Consider the following 18,749-nt stretch of genomic DNA (forward strand, 5'->3'; position numbering starts at 1 on the left):
TGGAAGTGTTTAGATGTGCATCCTTTTGAGTCTGTGGCAGCTGTGGTTTTCACTCAGCCTGTGTTGATTTCCAGATATGCTGCCACAGTCTGAGCTGGCCATATACACACTGACTGCCACAAGCTTACTGCCACTAGACAAACTCCACACCAATCAGCTTTGATTCTTAACTACAATTCACCAAAAGCTACAGTTGTAATCAGGTTCCCCAAAACTGGTTCAGGCTGAGCTTAGAGCATGGCCAGTCTGCTTACACAAAGCCAGCTTGGCCAGTAAGATTGCATGGGCTGGCCCAAAAGGTCCCATGAACAACCCCTCATCTCATTAATATCAATGGAACTTCAAAGGCATGGACAGTATTGAGACTATCCTAACAGACATTAGCAGAGGCCATTAGGAGAGGCTATGGACATGCAATATTGTATTTCAGATTTCCGTTTGAAAAGAATTCATTCTGGATGTTCTGTGTAAAGAAATAAGATAAGGAAAGAAATATCAACGGAGCTTGCTTCTAACAAAGCCTATGCTACTTGCAGAAAGGAATTAATTTTTAAAAGTCTAAAATATAGCATTTTTTCCGCCATGATAACATAGGAATAAGTATCTTTAAATGGACAATTTTACACATTACACTACTTTATAAAGTGATCAAGTCATTTGTTCCCATCATTCTATTTTAAAGAATTAATTGATTTTTAGTAGCTAACTCTTAAAGAAACAAACTTTTTCTACATTATTCTTCACCTTCCCCATTAATTTTGTAAATAGGCTAACTGATCATTGTTCTACTCTCAATAATACGAAGCACTGATCACTAGGAGAGAAATAATGGAACTTCTGCTACCTGTGGAGAATGATGTGAATTTGGTTGACCTACCAAGGACAACAGTATACTATTGCCCCACAAATTACTTACCAGATGGTATTACACTACTTGTTTTACCATCCTTATCACCATTTATGTTAAACTTGCCTCATGGTGTGGATTTTTTACAGAGAGGCAGTCAATACTACTATGTAAATATCCCTGCATTTTCAGTAAAGGAATAACAATCAAAGGAAGTGTTACTGTTTTGGCAGGAAATTCATTTTTTCATCAGAGGAAATTCATCAGAGGTGGCCAATATGGTGACCTTCAGATGTTGTAGACTTCAACTCCCACCATCCTTGACCATTAACCAGTCTGGCTGGGGTTGAGGAGGATTGTAGTTCTCAACATCTGGAGGGTACTAAGTTGGCTATCCCTAAATTAAACCAGTTTATTATTTTAAATATGAATATCCATATTTATATATGGGATGGGATTCGTGATAGCGAATGTTAATTTCACTCAGAGTAGACTCACTGAAATCAACAGCCATCCCCATTGTTTCCAGTGGGACTACTGTGAGTATTACTTAGTTGGATACCACACAAGTAATGTGACTGCCATAAAACACAATGTATTTTATAATATTTTGTTAAAATGTTGATTAGAGCCCAATTATACTGGGCCTTTGTTGACTGCCGCAAAACTATATTGCTAGATTTTGGGTGATACAGTTATCTCACACACACAGTTCCTAGATTTCTAATTTGGCTGCAATTTAAATCAATATATGCAACACTGGAGACTTTTTCTATGACAGGGGCATAATGCTGTGACAGGGCCAAAAAAAAAAGCGTGAATGCCATTTATTGTTCTTTCTAAAATTGTACCGCATGAAATATTTTTGAGAACTAACTGTATTTCCTGATATGTTTTCTACTTTTTCTCCAGTTCCAGATGCTCCTCCTGAAAATGTAACTGTGGTAGTTACATCTCCTTACAGTATTAATATTAGCTGGAGTGAGCCTGTCATCATTACTGGACCAACATTCTACCTCATTGACATTACCTCAGTAAGCCTCTGCTTTTTCTCTCTATGACTATTAATGGTACAACCTTACGTAAATTTAGTGCTTATTTTCTAAAGAAAGATCCTGAAGCAGACGGCTTATCTAGAAATAACAATTCTTATCTTGAGAGCTCTTCTCCTGAATGCTGAGGGAAACATTATGAGGGAAACTTGTGGTGAGGGAAACATTACAAGGTGGTACAGTTAGACAGAAGTACCAGCAATCTAAGCTAGTGATCATCTATAGCTGGAGAAGATGTGTAGTCACAGATAGGACAATGCAGAAAAAGCAAGTCATATATGCCAGTACAGTGGTACCTTGGTACTCAAAGGGCTTGGCTCCCAAACAAATCGGCTCCTGAATACCACAAACCCGGAAGTGAGTGTTCCGGTTTGCGAATGTTTTTTGGAAGCCGAACATCCGATGCGGCTTCCACAGCTTCTGATTGAGTGCAGGAAGCTCCTGCAGCCAATTGGAAGCCACGCCTTGGTTTTTTAATGGTTTTCAGGAGTTGAACAGACTCCTGGAATGGATTACGGTAAGTTTGAGAACCAAGGTACCATTGTGGAGGGATATATGGGGTGCTAGAAAAAAAGTGCCGGTACTCACCATGAAATGGGACGCGGGTGGCGCTGTGGGTTAAACCACAGAGCCTAGGACTTGCCAGTCAGAAGGTCGGTTGTTTGAATCCCCGCAACGGGGTGAGCTCCCGTTTCTCAGTCCCTGCTCCTGCCAACCTAGCAGTTCGAAAGCATGAACTGCAAGTAGATAAATAGGTACCACTCCAGCGGGAAGGTAAACGGTGTTTCCGTGCGCTGCTCTGGTTCACCAGAAGTGGCTTAGTCATGCTGGCCATATGACCCGGAAGCAAGATGAGCGCCGCAACCCCAGAGTCGGTCACAACTGGACCTAATGGTCAGGGGTCCCTTTACCCTTTACCTTTACTCACCATGAAGTTGTTAACACTTTTAACCAGTGCTTTTCTTCTAGCAAATAAGGTGCTGGTACTGCGTACCCTTGAGAACCCTCAGGAAAAAAAGCACTGAGTATATAGCTTTATTTTTAAAGAATGGTTTCTTGTTAAGCACTGTCTTCTATGTGATCAGTAGCTACAGGTGTGAAGTCTATATAGACAGGTCCACCGCTGCTTCAATAAAACTATCCATCTGTCTGTAGTGAAAATCCTGGAATAAAATTTTGTTATTCTTTAGGGAAACAGAGTTACTGCTTCAGGGTCCAAAAACAAGCCGTATTTAGCAAAATTCCTATGTTAACATTTTAGTTAGTGAGTGAGACTTTCATTGTAGATGTAAAAACTTTAAGACTGTTTTTAAAACAAAACCCAAATCTTCCCTATTCTGTATATTTTAAAATATTTTTTACTATGCTGATATATGGAAGTTACAGTTGTTTTAGCCCTCTTTTGAGCTTGCAAGTAAATTATTCCTAAATAACCTGATTCAGCCAATTTTATGTGCATTGTGCAGAACCTTATTTAGGTCTGGTGAACAGAAAACAGTGCCTTATTATTATTATTTATCATTCTTTTGGAATTTATCTGCTTTTTTCAGCCACTTCTCCCTCTCTTTGCTTTTTTTTTTTTTTGGCTGCAAGACTGAGGCCACCTGCTATGTTTCCTTACTGAGCAGGAATTTATAACTTGTTCATCTGGACTCAACTCTCTGTTCCCTGCACTGCCCCCCTCCCCCAGCAATATCTTCTTAACCTGAATATACCTGTTCAAATCAGTATTTTTTTTCTCTAGTGGAAGGGATGAATGAAAATGCAACAGCTTTGATCTGCTCCATGGGAAATGAGCTACCAGTTTACAGCCATTGCCTGTTGTGTACACTCAATTCCTTTCTACCACTCCTGCTGCCAGTGCAGCACTGTGAATGAAACAGGAATCCAATTTTTTTGTGTTGTGCAAACCGGGGCTCCTTGTTTTTTCTTTTGGAAAAAACAAACAAACCACAAGTCTGGGTTTGGATGATCCAAGCTAGATTTTGGCTTGTTTCATTCACAGTGCAGCAAGGAAGGAATGGTACTAAAGTACTTGAGCCAGCAGTGAAATGTTTCCTGCTAGTTGCCAGGGTGGGAGCACTGCCAGAACGACCCCCATCCACTTGAGCAAAGTGGGGCTGCCCTGTGCTGCCTGCTCAGCCATGCAATGGTGAGCCTGGCCATTTGAAGGACACACTCACAGTGTCCTGTGGGCCCAGCGCCACTTTGTGAGACTCATAAAAGTGGCGCAGGGCTGGCAGGGTGCATGCCTGTTGCATCCTTCTCACCCGCCCTGCAGCTGGAGGGCGGCATGAGATGTATGCAACAGCTCATGACGTCCTGACAGGGTGCATCTCCCAAAAAACTGTGCCCAGGGTGATGCCTCCCCGCCCCCAGTCCTGCCCATGCTGCAACTCTGGCTTGAGCAGCCTGCACCATAAGCATACTGCTCATTCTCATTGAGCCAATAAACTATGGTTTTTAACCAGGCCATTGCGAATAAAAGCGCCACTTGGGAGGGGTCAAAAGAGTTCAGTACTGTTTCTTGATGGTCATCCCAGGAAATGAGTGTCTGTTTAGTAGATCAGAATCTTTAGTTAAGGTTAACTCTCAGTGGGGATACTAAGGCACATCTGTCAAAGAAAATATATGTTTGACCCACCTTAATGTGTTAGCAGCTGCATCTACTGCACACTTGACCCACTGGGGACTGCAAGTGTAGAGATTCATACTTCTTATTTTCTGTTGCATCACAGATAAACAAAATTGGTGCATGAGGAAGGATAGTCACAAAGAAAGGATTTTTTATCGGATTATATTTACTCATTTGTTGGCTGAGCTATTTTCTACTGCTGCTTAGTTCTTGGGATTTGCTTGTGTCTTCTGGTGCTGTTGTTTTGACACCAAAAGCACGAGGTAGGGTCACATGGTGGTTTATCCTATGCAGTTCAGAAACACTCAGTGACAACAACAGCTTTCTGAGTTTTCCGCATACAATCTGGTTTTCCTCTTGCAACAACACCTGCAGTTACTGGTGGCCCTCTATGAATCTTGGTAGGACAGAGTTCCTTTTCATACACCCCACGTCAAAGGGCAGCATGAGGGTGTTCTTACAGATTCCTGAGTAAGGAAAAGGAAGACTCTCCAGTTCAGAACACCACAAATGCAGACTAGCTATATATTCATTGCAGTTTTAAATGAGAAACAGCAGGTAGATGGTAACTCGGCTTTCCATTTCATGACATACAGTGGTACCTCAGGTTAAGTACTTAATTCATTCCAGAGGTCCGTACTTAACCTGAAACTGTTCTTAACCTGAAGCACCACTTTAGCTAATGGGGCCTCCTGCTGCTGCCACGCCGCTGGACCACGATTTCTGTTCTCATCCTGAAGCAAAGTTCTTAACCCGAGGTACTATTTCTGGGTTATTGGAGTCTGTAACCTGAAGCGTATGTAATCTGAAGCTTATGTAACCCGAGGTACCACTGTACCTCATGCTCCGGCGGCGCGGCAGCAGCAGGAGGCCCCATTAGCTAAAGTGGTGACTCAGGTTAAGAACAGTTTCAGGTTAAGTACGGAACTCTGGAACGAATTAAGTACTTAACCCAAGGTACCAATTTATTGCCTATATGCCATAATGCTACACTGTTCTGTTAAATATTGCCCTAATTTTGGTTTGTTTGTTTTTGCTTTGTATAGGTAGATACTGATGACTATAAAGCTTCATTCGTCAAAACAAACGATGAGGACAAAAACCTTGATGTTTTAGGTTTAAGGGCATTTACAAGGTATTCTGTAGTGGTCACTGCTTTTACTGGAGATATCCATGCTGCACATATTGAAGGCAAATCTAGCCCTGCAGTCATTGTTTCCACTTTTGAAGCAGGTGAGCTCTTTCCTTTTTTGTTGTTGTTCTTAGTATCTCTTCGGAAAAAGAAAATGTGAAGCAATTAATTTTTCTATGCTGTAAATGAAGTTTATGATATCAGGAAATACCAGCATTCCTTTCGGCCATAGTAACTCTAGAACAGCCATCACTACTATGAAACAGCTTCACTTCTTCATTTCTGCCTGTTGCGCCCTTGCTAAAGGCATATAGCCGCTGCTCATAAAAGTGACAGCCCTAAGCAGTGGTAAGCGAGGCATTTGGGTTGCAATTTCAGGGGAAAGGAATGATGAGTTGGGTTTCTGCACATAGTCTTTAATGGGCACAGAAGTCGAAAAGGATGCTTGGAGTTCTTTACTGGTCTCAGATTTGTGAATGCCACTCTGCTATAACAAAAAACAAAGGTACGTCAGTATAAAAGGCACATTTGAAATCAGGGCAGAAGCTGCCATTATAATCAGTAAAAACTAATGCAATAAACCCCACATCTGAATGCAGCTTAAATCTTTTCCTCTGCCATGTTTTTGAAGCTGGATGTAGACTATTATTTGCATTTTTTGGCAAAGACTCCTAAGGCTTGTGGTTTGTTTTTAACCGAAACCTAAAAAGAGCAATCGCAAGACCAACATGTCCAAAATCACATGTGAGTTTAGATGTACATGTAAACTGAGATCCAAACATGGCTGAAATATAAATATAGCAAATAAATATAATTGTAATTTTAAAAACAAATTGTTGAACATTCTTTCAGTGCCCAGAGACCCACTTAACAACATAACATTTCAGAAGATACCCGATGAAGTAACAAAATTTCAAGTGACGTTTATATCACCATCTGAACACAGTGGAAATATTCAAGTATATCAGGCAATGGTATACAAAGAAGATGACCCAACAGTCTTCCAGATCTATAATTTAAGTGTTATTGACAGGACAAACAAGTCAGTCACTGCTTTGATAGAGGGACTAAAAGGGGGACATACATATAATATCAGTGTAAGTTGAACTTTGTGTCTCTTTCTTTAACACAATCAGTAGTAAAGCTAAGCCAGAGCACTTTACTGTGTTTAAAAGCTTTACTCAGTTTAAAAGCTATTAATTAATGTATGACTTGATTTCCAATTATTATGTTTGTTTTTTTTTTGTGTGTGTGTGTATCTATCTATCACACTACATGCAATTAATGCATAGTAGTCAGCAAAATAATATAGGGCCAGTTTTGACTTGTACCCATAGAAGTAAGCCCCACTGATTTCAGTGAAGTGTCAAAGTCTTACTTTACCCAAGTAGAATTTAAATACTATGTTATTTCCTTCTCTACCCCCCACCCCCCGTGTGTGTACATGCATGAAATAAGTCCAAGTTAATGTAGGTCTATCATGATTAAGGCAAACAGACTGAGATATAGAACAATATATATAATTTAAACATTTATATTTAGGTTTATGCAATCAATGGTGCTGGTGCAGGGCCAAAGATCCAACTTAAAATCACAACAGACATTAAAGGTAGGTTCATGTAATGATTTCATAGTTTCAAAATAAAGATAATGCAAAAGAAATGTGAAGTCAGCTTGTTTTTTTTAAACCAAAACCATTCTCTTATGCACATCCTACGTCAGTGGTTCCCAATCTTTTTTTTTTTTTTTGCCATGCCCCACCTAAGCATCTCTAAAATCCTGATACCCACCCCCTGTGACATATAATTCTTATTATTCAAAAAGTGAACTCCTTTTCCCATGGAGGACGCCTAAAAGGCCATTCACTGTTAATAACTCATTCTCAAATTGCCCCCCTTAAAAATCGAATTGCCCCCTTGTGGGGCATGTTGGGAACCACAGTCCTAGGTGGTGTTATCAACTGTTTCCCATTCCTGGCCTCATGCTAACTTGAGTTATATTAATTATTTGCACTAATTTTGAGCAGTACCTGTGATCTAGCTAAGGTAAATTAATATTAGGTTCTGGAAAAGAAGCAATGATGCTAAATCAACATATTTATCATTGACATTAAGGCTGCAATCATAAGCAGCTTTATTAAGAATTATGTCCCACTGAAACCAGCGAGATGCATGTTCAAGTAATTATGATGGTATATTTTCCAGCTATAACATTGTGCTGTGAATTTTCTGGGAAATTTTGATTTTGAATGGGACAATTTGCATTAGAGGTTTTTTCAGTTTGCTCTAGAAGGGTTTATTTGTATTTAAGTACCAAAGCTAAAAATAAGTACCACATTTTTTGTTCAAATACACCATAAGTATTTGACCTGAAATATTTGAGGTAAGCGGCAGTACTGCTTTCAGAAGACAGGAGAGCCCCACACGTTCAGCCCCGCCGGTCACCACTGCAGCCCCATATGCACACGCTCTCTCTCTCTCTCTCTCTCTCTCTCTCTCTCTCATCAATACTCCACACTATTATGTATTCTGAGGTCTGTGCCTGAGCTTGAGTCTGGACTAAGGATTCTGACCCCCGGTGTTCTGATTCGATGCACAATATCCAATCACAGAACATTTCAGGATTTGGGCCTCTGCCATTGGCCCTTAAACTCAGAGTCATGATTTGCAGCTTGGAAGTTTAGACAGCCAATCATGTTGGGAGTGGGAGTGGCCCAGGCCTTCAGAAATGTATATAAGACACACCATTTTTTTTTATCTCTTGAGATTTTATAGAGTGTGAGATATCTCTGGCCATGCTTAATACCACCTCCCCAGCCTACACCAAGCTGTCATGTGGCCCTCAAGAGATTGCCTTCAACTGATGTGGCCATTAATGGGGGGGGGGGGAATTGTCCACCTCTGATTTTATAGCATAATCATCCTATAGCTCCAACTGCTTTTTGAATCCTGCAAAGGGGAATTGCCCTTACCTTGCCATCCTTAAAAAAAGGGATGAAAGGGGGAACCATTTGAATAGCAATTCTGGTGGCTGCTGTGGTGAAGTGCTGAATGGTTTGCTGCCTTGGTTCATGGGTTGATATAACTGCACTATTTGAACAATATTGGGTCTTTGTATTGGGATCAGTGCTCCTCATGCATGTGAGTTTTTTGCATGGTTCACACAATGTTATTTGTATTAAAATGCCAGCATGTGTTGTCGTCCCCCATTTAATCTAGATTTACCCTTTCTGGAGGAAACCCAGTCAGCTAAAAATAAAACAACCTGTTCGCAATATCTTAATGACTTCTTTGCAATATTCAGCTCCCATCTGGAAGCCCTCATCAAGGGGATTTTAATTAAGTAGAAAACGACTTGACTCAGTAGTAGATATAAAAATACTGATGAACAGAACAGCATCACAGCATATATTTGTCTCAAAACAGAACCACCAAGGCCTAGTAAGAAGCCAGTGCCCGTCTATGATACCAGTGGAATGCTCGTCACTGCCACAACAATTACTATTCGTATGCCGGTTTGCTATTATAATGATGACCATGGGCCCATCAAGAAAATACAAATTCTTGTTGCAGAAGCTGGAGGTATAGAAATATTTCCCCCTTAAATGTAAAGATAGGGGTGTTCATTTTTTTCTACTTTGTTCTTTCCTTTTGCTTTATTTGAATGTGCAGGCTTAGGGCTCACCCAGATTTGCATTTACCCCACCACTTTCTCCCAGCGAAACCTGATCTTTACTGCTTAATCGGAGCAATCATCAATTGGTTTTTCTCCAAATTAACATTTGCTCCGATTTAGTGCTTTCTGGGGGAAAGCAGCGGGGCAAGGAAAGAAAAACCACTCCGACCTGTGCTTTCTGGGCACAGAACAAACGTTAATCTATGTTTTATGGACTTTTCATGTGCCAAAATCTGGAAAATTGTGTGTGTGTGTGTGTGTACACACAATTACAAGATTTCTAGCCCATCCTATAGAACTGAGGGCCACATTTGCCTCTGGGCAGTCAACCAGAAGCTACATGCCTGGGAGCAGGATAGAAGTCAGCAAAGCACTGAATGTTAACTTTGTGCATCTCTCTCTATCCTCCATGCAGGCAAGCAAGAGGCAATATCACAGTTCAAGGACACATTCCAGCTAGGCAAAAGCACTCAAGCTGTTAATGATGCACAGCAAGTGAAGGGTGCAGCTGGGTCTGGGGAGAGTCCCAAGGGGCCCAGAGATAGGCCTGGGGGTGCATTTGGCCCCTGGGGCTGAGTTTGCACATCCTTGCTGTTGGGCAAGGTCCTTTCTAGGCAGCTTGCAAAATGAAACAAAACAGAAACGCAGGTTTCACAAACAAGGAGCAGTAACAACAAATTAAAACAGTTTACAGCCCAGCGTAAAACAGTCAAACAATTTCAAACTAACGGACTGAAACCACTGTTCTAAAACAGCAGGCACCTTAAAATCATCCTAACTAAAAGCCAACTGGGGAAAATGGGCCTTCTGGGGCTTTTTTTGAAGGCTGGTGCTTATGAGGCCAATTATGCATCCCTAGAGAGGGAGTTTCGTAGGCAGGAGGGCACTGCTGATGAGGCCCTTTCAATGTAAAGGAAAGAAAGGTGCCTCAGGTCAGCAGAGCATGGTGCCATCTGATTTCCTGAGTGATTATTTGCTCCTTATATCTCCCCCTCCTATTCTTGAAGCAGGAGCTCTGAATACAGGAATGAGAGGAGGGAGCCAGGGCCCAGGGACAGGGGGTGCCAGGGGAAAGAGCAATCTTCCTAGTCTTCATGGGTTCTGGGCCTCTCCATTGCTGCCCAGGAGAACCTAATAGAATTCTGTCAGTTTCTTTACATTGTTGAAGCCACGTTTCAACAATACTTTGTACTTTACATTTTAAAATGAATTGTATTTGTTCAATCTATCTTGCAGATTTTATAGACAGAAGTTGTACTTTCTTCCATAGGAAGATAAATGAAGTTACACAGTTCTGTGTCTTTTTCTATTCCATAGAATATGTTCACAGAATTATTTGAATATCTAATTTTATTATAGTTACAGGTAGGTAGCCGTGTTGGTCTGCCGTAGTCAAAACAAAATAAAAAAATTCCTTCCAATAGCACCTTAGAGACCAACTAAGTTTGTTATTGGTATGAGCTTTTGTGTGCATGCACACTTCTTCAGATACCACTTCTTCAGATACCAATTTTATTTTGTGATGTATTCAGAATATAAAACATCATTATTTTTTTCTTGCTTTAGCTCAGCACGATGGCAACGTAACCAAATGGTATGATGCCTACTTCAGAAAACCAAGACCGTATTTTGTAAACGAGGGCTTTCCAAACCCACCATGTACAGAAGGAAATGAAGGGCTGAGCAGCAAAGATGATGTATATGTAATTGGGGCTGATAGTACATGTATGATACCAGGCAGTGAAGAAAAAATCTGTAACGGCCCGCTGAAGCCCAGGAGACAGTACTTGTAAGTATATTACTCAATTTTTCTATCTGCATAATGGATAATAAGCAAATAGCAGAATACTAGGACAAAGACATGGGCCACTCTTTTAAGGCCCATTTAAAAAGTGGCAATATTAGCTGCTACAAAATTAGCTGTAACAAATATTAGCTGCAACAAAATTAGAAGGTTATCTGTTTTTGAAACCTGTCATCCCTTTTCTGTGTACTATGAAAATGTCTAGAGCATGGGGGCCTTGCAGTGCTTTTCATTTGTTTACCAGTACATGGGATGGGCGGGTAGCAAGTTAGTGGGTTTGCCTAGGTTCGGATGAAACTCTAAGCAAAACAAACCATTGGTTAGCTATCGTTTGACTTAGCAGCATGTGTAAGCTGTACCTCAAGCATCCAGACATGGATCACTTTCTGTAAGTTATTGGAGACATTTTTGTGCTGAAACAGAGACAGGCAGACAACAGAGATCTTATCTCAGAACAAAATTTCTCCTAATCCAAGTATTAACTGACCTCCTCCTTTAAGAAGGTAACACAAATGGATCTTAGACCCCACTCTTGCAAGTATGTGTGACCTGCATTCCATATCTTTTTAGAAGCGTATGATTGAGAACTACATAACAAATCAGCAATTATGGGGAATGGGAGCCCTATGTATGCCCCTCTGCTGGCTTCCTCCATTCAGTCAAGGAACACATAATATTAAGGATATTAATTGCAGACCAGTTTGGGAAAAGCAGCAGAAACCTATAAATAAATATCCCCAAACCTGTAACTTGTAAGTCATAAATGACTTTGATTCATTTTGCCTTGGAATTTGTTCTGGGTGCTTCTAGATACAGTATAAATTCTGTGTGAAAAGAATCACTGGTCTGGCCATGGTAGTGCCTGTTCTCTAACTTATTGATATTTCTCTTGCAGATTTAAGTTCAGAGCTACAAATATAAAAGGACAATTTACAGATTCAGACTACTCTGATCCCATCAAAACTTTAGGTAAAGGGAAGTCACTATGCTTTCTTACTGTAGCATTACCAAGTTTTCTGTACAACTTGTGCAAAAACAACAGTCATACTAAACCTGTGGCCGTGTCCCAGTTGCTATGGGAATGTCATTTGCATGCACACTACAGAAAAATCAAGGTGCAGGATTGTATTGATTTTCACAGCTCCAATTCCCCTGTCCAGCCTGCCTATCTATCTCACACAAGTTCTTCTTCAGATGTTGCAAGGGGTGCTTGACAGCTTAACATGCAAGGTCCCACCCAGGGTCACTTGCAGGTAATGTTGCCATTTTGTTATGTTCAGAACTGCTCAAACAGCCCCTAGGGTGTCTCAGAATGGTCTTTCCCCATCTGTCTGCCACCAGAGCTGTAGAAACCTTTTGTAGGATGAAACTATGGCTCATAACAGCAAAGGCAAAAGGTCCTTGTGCATCTGTGGCAGCACCACTAACTGCTGTCTTGCTTAGACTGGGACTATGCATCCTCCCAGTTATATGCTCATACTGGTGTCCTGTCTCATCTTCCTTTGAGGAGCTACAAGCATGCAGTAACTCATGATATTAATTTGAAAGGTGGGCACTTGTGCATTTCCATTTTTTGTTTGTCCATAAGCCACCCTGAATCTTCTGCACAGCACAACCCTACTGATATAATTGCATTAGGGAAACTGTGGTGATCACATTGACAGTAGACGATCCTTAAAATAAAAACACATTTTGGACTCTGCTAAAATCTGTGATGGTGTGCGCTTAGGCAAATTTAGCAGAAGCACTTTGCATAAAACGTGTTTACAAAACTAAGCCATGTATTGCCATCATAGTCTGTCTTTAATGTTTCAATTCCCATTGGGCTTCCTTTATATTACAGGTGATGGGCTTTCCGAAAGAGCTGTAGAAATAATACTTGCAGTTACATTGTGCATACTATCTGTAATTCTCCTTGTGGCTGCAATTTATGCTTTTGCAAGGTATGTGCATCTCCACTTGTTTCTACTGAATTATCCTTGAATTTAAATTACTCATTCATTGAAATTAATTAATTCTGCCCCCTACTGGGTCCCATATTGGAACGCAGGAGTAAGACACATCAGAGAAGTATAGCAATGTATAGCTGTGTTTTTGGAGATGGATTTACTCAAGTCTTATTCTTTTTATTTGTTTCTTTGTTTATAAACAAACAGGTTTGATTCCCCATATGGGTCAGTTGCATATTCCTGCATTGCAGGGAATTTGACCAGATGATCTTCAGGGTCCCTTCTAACACTACAGTTCTGTGATTCTATGAAGAGTAGAAATAGTGTTAGGAACTGGAAAAATTAAGGGTCCTTCCTCACTATTTACTGAATTCAATCTGTACAAATCAGCTTGAACAGAATTGTGGTCACTGCTGTTGACCTCTACTCAATTCGGGTCTATGACACAGGAGAGTCAATGTTAGAAGAAATCAATAGAACTATTACAAGCAAGGAAGCTGATTGTGTAGCAGCAGCAAGAATTATAAGATGGGGGGGGTGTTTTTAATTTTTGTAAAGTAATGTTTTGGGGTGTGTGGGTAATATATTTAATTTGTCATCATGCTGCTAAATTTGATTAAAAGTCCAATTTCCTGGGTTACACAGAAAAAATAGAAATCTTAATTTATCTATCTTAATTTGATATGCAAAAATGCTAGGAAATATGCTGTAACAAATCACAACAGCAATGCCAAGAAATAGATAACAATTACTGGCATTTGCAGATTGTGACTTTTTAACTTTCTTCTCGTTTTCATACTACTAGCACTTTGAAAGCATAAATACATACTTTATTAAAGGTCCAGTGAATTGGGAAAAATACTGAACATTCTTTCTCATTCATTCTCCTATGGTTTTTGTCTTAGAATTCGACAAAAGCAAAAAGAAGGAGGCACATACTCTCCACGGGATGCAGAAATTATTGACACCAAATTCAAATTAGATCAGTTGATCACAGTGGCAGACCTGGAAATGAAGGATGAGAGATTTACACGGTAGGCATACTCCGTAGGCAAAACAGTAGTTCTTTCTGGGGGTCTGCAGTCATGACCCCATTGTGACCTTTTACTTGTTTGGAAGTGTTTTGTGGTGTTCTTATTTACACAGGTCACAAAGATCCTTTTTCAAAGGGTGACCTCCAGACACTTCTCTCAGGAATTCAGAAAATCACTTTTTCTTCCCCACTTTGGAACAAGACCAAAATGCAAACTGTTATATAATTCTGCCAAGAACATTTGCTCCTTGTTTGTTTATTTTTATCATTACAAGTGTAATCTCTCTGACATTAAGTGTTTTATTGAAGACTTAATATGCAGTCACTCTTAATACGGTGGGAGCATATTGCTGATTGTTCACTTTGACTCAGAGTCATTTGATAACATGTCACCCTACGCTACGTGACCAGCTTTCAAAAATCTGTCAGCACTAAAGCCAGTTTGTTGTGCTGGATTGATCATTCAATCTGGACCAGGAAAACCCTGGGTTAAAATCCCTGCTCAGCCATAAGGTTCACTGAATGACTTTGGGCCAGTCTAATATACCTCACAGGATTGTTTTAGAATAAAACAGGGAAGCTGAAAATGCATAGCCCTCTGAGCTCCCTGGAAGAAGAGCAGGCTGCAGTTCAAAGATACAAAACACAACATAAACATTGTTCATATTAAGTTATTACATCCCAGTCTACAGCTCAGGGCCATTATAGATGCCATATCCAAAAGGCTTCTTCTTTTTTCTTTTTACATTTGCTTGTGCATGGTCCTTGACACAGTGCAAGGAAATGTGCATTGGAAAACATGAGTGTGGGTTCTTAAGGTAACACATCAGAATGTGCCACCTAAATGGGAATCTTTGCCTGAGAATCTGAATATATGCTGAATTAGTTCCACTGGGTTTAGTGACACTAAACAAGTTAAATAGAAATACCTCACCATGAATTGGTTTTGGATCATATTGCAAAATAATTTTGGGCCAAATTACACGTGATCCTATGTGGGTACTTTTGCACTTCTTTGCAGGGATTTTCCCCAACAAATTGCCAGCATTGGATTTCTAATCTGCACTGGAATCATAGCATGAGAGGTGCAGCGGAGGGGGTGTTTTAACAATTTGCCCACTCTTGATTTGGATCTGGGGGCTTATTCCAACAATTTGCATTGCAAAAAAAAAAGTCCGTCTGATTTCAACCAGATGTTTTTGCAGTGCAAATTGCAGGAGAGAAAGGGGACTATCCAGGTTGGACCTCAGCCGGGATGGCAAGTAAAGCTTCTCTACCCCCATTCTAAGGTCCCAGTTCTGGTCTCTCACACACTGGCAGTTTTTGAGTGTGGAGGTGGAGGGTGGCCTTCACTCAAGGCCAGAATTGCAAAGTTAACCTCCCATATAGTTCAGCCCTTATTGTCCTGTCTTCAGGAGAGACTAGCCCAGAGTCTTTGTGAGCCAAACTTGCATGAAAGGTAGCACAGTGTGCTGGACCCTCCACCTATTTTGACTTGTGCAAGAACAGTGAATGAAATGTACTTCAACTCATGCTTGTAAAAGTCCCTAGTGTCCCAGGTTCTGGAGCTTGTCTAACTTGGCAAAGTATTTGCTCACGTTGGTGGCAGCAATCATGTCTACAGGATACAAGGAATTCTACCCTGTCCTCAACTCCTGTGCATTCACCTTATGCTGTGAACTAGTCTTCTGTGTGATCATTGCACATAAATTGGCTGATTTTTACAGCTAGTACTAGTGGTGTGCAATATTTCCTCCTTGTTGCCTCAAACCCTGTTAGGGCTTTCTGAGTATCCCCTTTCAATGCCCCATCCCCAAACCTGAAGTGGTTTTCCAAGTTTTGTTTTTTAAAAAAACTCAAAAACCACAAATATTGTTTGTGTGGTCCAGTTTGCCATCAAAACCCCTGTATTTTAATTTGTGTACAGAGCCTAGTTATTTTAGGTTTTGAAAAAACATAAATATTATATTATAGGAAATGAGTTCTAATTTAATGAGTGATGAATTCTGTCAAGAATGACTATGTCCTATTAAAGTCACAGAAAACTAAATGAAAGCTGTCACCTTGAAAACCTGTAGCCTCCCAAATGATGGTCCATAGAAAGTCTGGAATTACATATTATGAAGCCAAGTTGTACTTTCTTCCGTGTTTCTGATGCAAATTCAACTGCCTGGGTTAGCAGACACCTAATGTAACATATGATGTAGCTTGAAGATGGGTGGCTTACATTACTTTGCTCAAAAATTTCACTGCCGCAAAGTGAAGGTGGCTGGCAGAGTTACAGCTGTTGACTTATACTGTCTGCTTCTGGGCATTTATTTTTTTCTGTGTTTAGTAGTTTACTTCAGGAGAAAAGCATGAAAGTTTCATAGGTTTTGTATTTAAAGCTCTGCACTTTTCTCAAAGTCTACACATCAATTAATATATGCAACCTTTTACCTAAATAAAAACTCTTGTCCCTATTTGAAAACGTAATTCTGAATGGGTTTTGCTTCCAGATATTCCTCCTTTTTCTTTAGACGCAAGGAGATATTTGTTATCCAGTAAGTTACTGCATGGCTGAAGAGCCCCTGTGTGGTTTCTAGTGTGCTGTGCTCACTTGTGTGTTACTATGCTTTACTGGCTTTCATCTGATAAAACTGCTCTCTCTCTCAGTGCCTTAGGCACATTTTGAAACTTCTAGTACTGTAAAATGATCCTCAATAGGCAATGCAGGGTCTTCCCAGATGGCCGAAAAATTGAGATGTTCTCAGTAGTGCTATATACTAGTACTGCTCCATATCAATGTAATATTCTATTCCCTTACATGGATGAGCAAGAGATAGCCCTGTTGTGGTTAGAAACCGATTTGCTGCCTTAAAACACAAATCAAAGAAGTAAAGTGATGTACACAGGTCTCAAAAAGATAATTTTTTGAAAGACGAAGGTGGGACATTACAGTGGTGGGACATTGATGGGAGAAAAGGAAGTATTGTTGGCATTGCAACTTCTCTATTTTAAATGGCTGCAATAAAAATCATTCCTTGTACAGACGTGTAGATCCCAAGTAAAAATAATACATGTTTACAGTGTGAAAAGGCCATCTGCATAACCCCTCAGAGCGGATTGAAACAGAAATTACAGAAGTTCATTTCGAAAACATCCAGTTAAAGCTGGACATATTTTATTTTTGAGGTTTGCCAAACCTGTGCTGATCTGCATTATAAAACAATATGTAATCTTCCAATAACTAATTTCATGTGAGGCAGCTGTAGAAAGCCACCTTCAGGTAGATAAAAAGAGAATGATTATTGCTGGTACTAATGAAAACAAAAGTACTCCCCCCCCCCCAATGAAATTAGACATGCTGACTTTTGTATATCAAGAATAGTATTTGTTCGGATAGTCAGAACTTCAAACTGAAGTTTTCTTGGACAACAATTGGTGATTGACTATAATCAGTTTGTTTATTTCCCCCCACTCATAACCCACCTTTTGCTCCAAGGAATTCAAGGTGCTGTAGATGGTCCTTCCCTCATTTAATCTCCACAACAGCCCTGTGAGGTAGTGACTAGTCTAAGGTCACCAGTGGAGATACTAACCCCAGTTTCCAGGTGCTAGTCCAACATGCTAAGCACTACAACACAACTGACTTTCCTATAAAGCATCCAGTTAATTTAGAATAAATTCATAAAAATTAGAGAACTACGCGATATGATAAAACAAGGCTGCCACTCACAATGACAGCTCTATTCCTAGCTTCCCTCCTCCACAACATGTGGCAAAACTTAACTCATGTCATGACAGCATCGTGCTGCTTCCCTATCTGGTCCACATAATTGGCTGCTGGTGATGTGAGGTGTTGTTTTTTTGACCAGAGTTGTCTAGACTGGATCAGTAACAGTAGCCAAGGTAGCAACTGCGTATTTAATGCATGAAAAACATTTTCTACAAATTCCCGATAACAGTGCCTTCTCTCATCAGCACTGAAGACTAAAAGTCATATGCACTGGATCACGTCAAAATCTCAGTGCTGTCTTAATAACAGCATTTGACATTATTGCCAGTTGCTGCTGTGTCCCCCCTTTTTAAACCACTCCTCTGAATGTGGGAAAGATGAAGCTCAGACATTGCCAAGAGGGCTGCCAGCTCAAAATGTGCTAACTGTCTTTGTGTATGAATGTCTTAGACTGTTATGAAGTAGTCTTAAGCCCTGATATTGAGCTCCAGTACATTGGTTGGGTGGGGGACTATTGTAAGGGCCTCTCATAAGGAATTATTGATCTGTACTGTCCCTGAAGGGTTAGACCTATGAAAATCTCATTTAACTCATTGAAAATTACTTCCTTGGTTATTCCTAGCAAGTGCTTGTGGTGCTTATGAGTTAAGCCTTTAGTCTGCTCATTCATTTCTGTGGTTTTCTATTGAACAAGCTGTAATTCCCCATAGATTTTCAACAGATTGAGCCAGAGAGTAAGCTGATGCTGTATGACAACATGAACTCCAGTCACCATTGCCAACATAAATAAATGGCTTCTTATAAAATTTAGACCAAAAAAAAAAAAAAAACCCTTGAGTGAGGGGGAAGGGGAGAATGTCATGCTGGAATGGAGCTTCAGCTAGGCTCAAAGGCTGCACCTATC

At 40.3% G+C, this 18,749-nt stretch overlaps 1 protein-coding gene across 1 annotated transcript in view; it reads left to right on the top strand.

Moving 5' to 3' along the window:
• The window catches only part of PTPRQ (protein tyrosine phosphatase receptor type Q), a 137,554-nt gene that overhangs the window by 85,044 nt on the left and 33,761 nt on the right, over positions 1 to 18,749 (top strand). Inside the window, exons 45-54 of the mRNA XM_081928752.1 lie at positions 1,760 to 1,881; positions 5,581 to 5,767; positions 6,519 to 6,763; positions 7,209 to 7,275; positions 9,092 to 9,247; positions 10,908 to 11,130; positions 12,041 to 12,114; positions 12,989 to 13,088; positions 14,000 to 14,128; positions 16,626 to 16,670. Of these exons, the coding sequence (XP_081784878.1) occupies positions 1,760 to 1,881; positions 5,581 to 5,767; positions 6,519 to 6,763; positions 7,209 to 7,275; positions 9,092 to 9,247; positions 10,908 to 11,130; positions 12,041 to 12,114; positions 12,989 to 13,088; positions 14,000 to 14,128; positions 16,626 to 16,670 (1,348 nt within the window). The remainder of the gene's footprint in view (positions 1 to 1,759; positions 1,882 to 5,580; positions 5,768 to 6,518; positions 6,764 to 7,208; positions 7,276 to 9,091; positions 9,248 to 10,907; positions 11,131 to 12,040; positions 12,115 to 12,988; positions 13,089 to 13,999; positions 14,129 to 16,625; positions 16,671 to 18,749) is intronic.

The sequence above is a fragment of the Podarcis melisellensis genome, assembly GCF_964234715.1.
Source record: "Podarcis melisellensis genome assembly, chromosome: 10".
NCBI classification, from domain to species: domain Eukaryota; kingdom Metazoa; phylum Chordata; class Lepidosauria; order Squamata; family Lacertidae; genus Podarcis; species Podarcis melisellensis.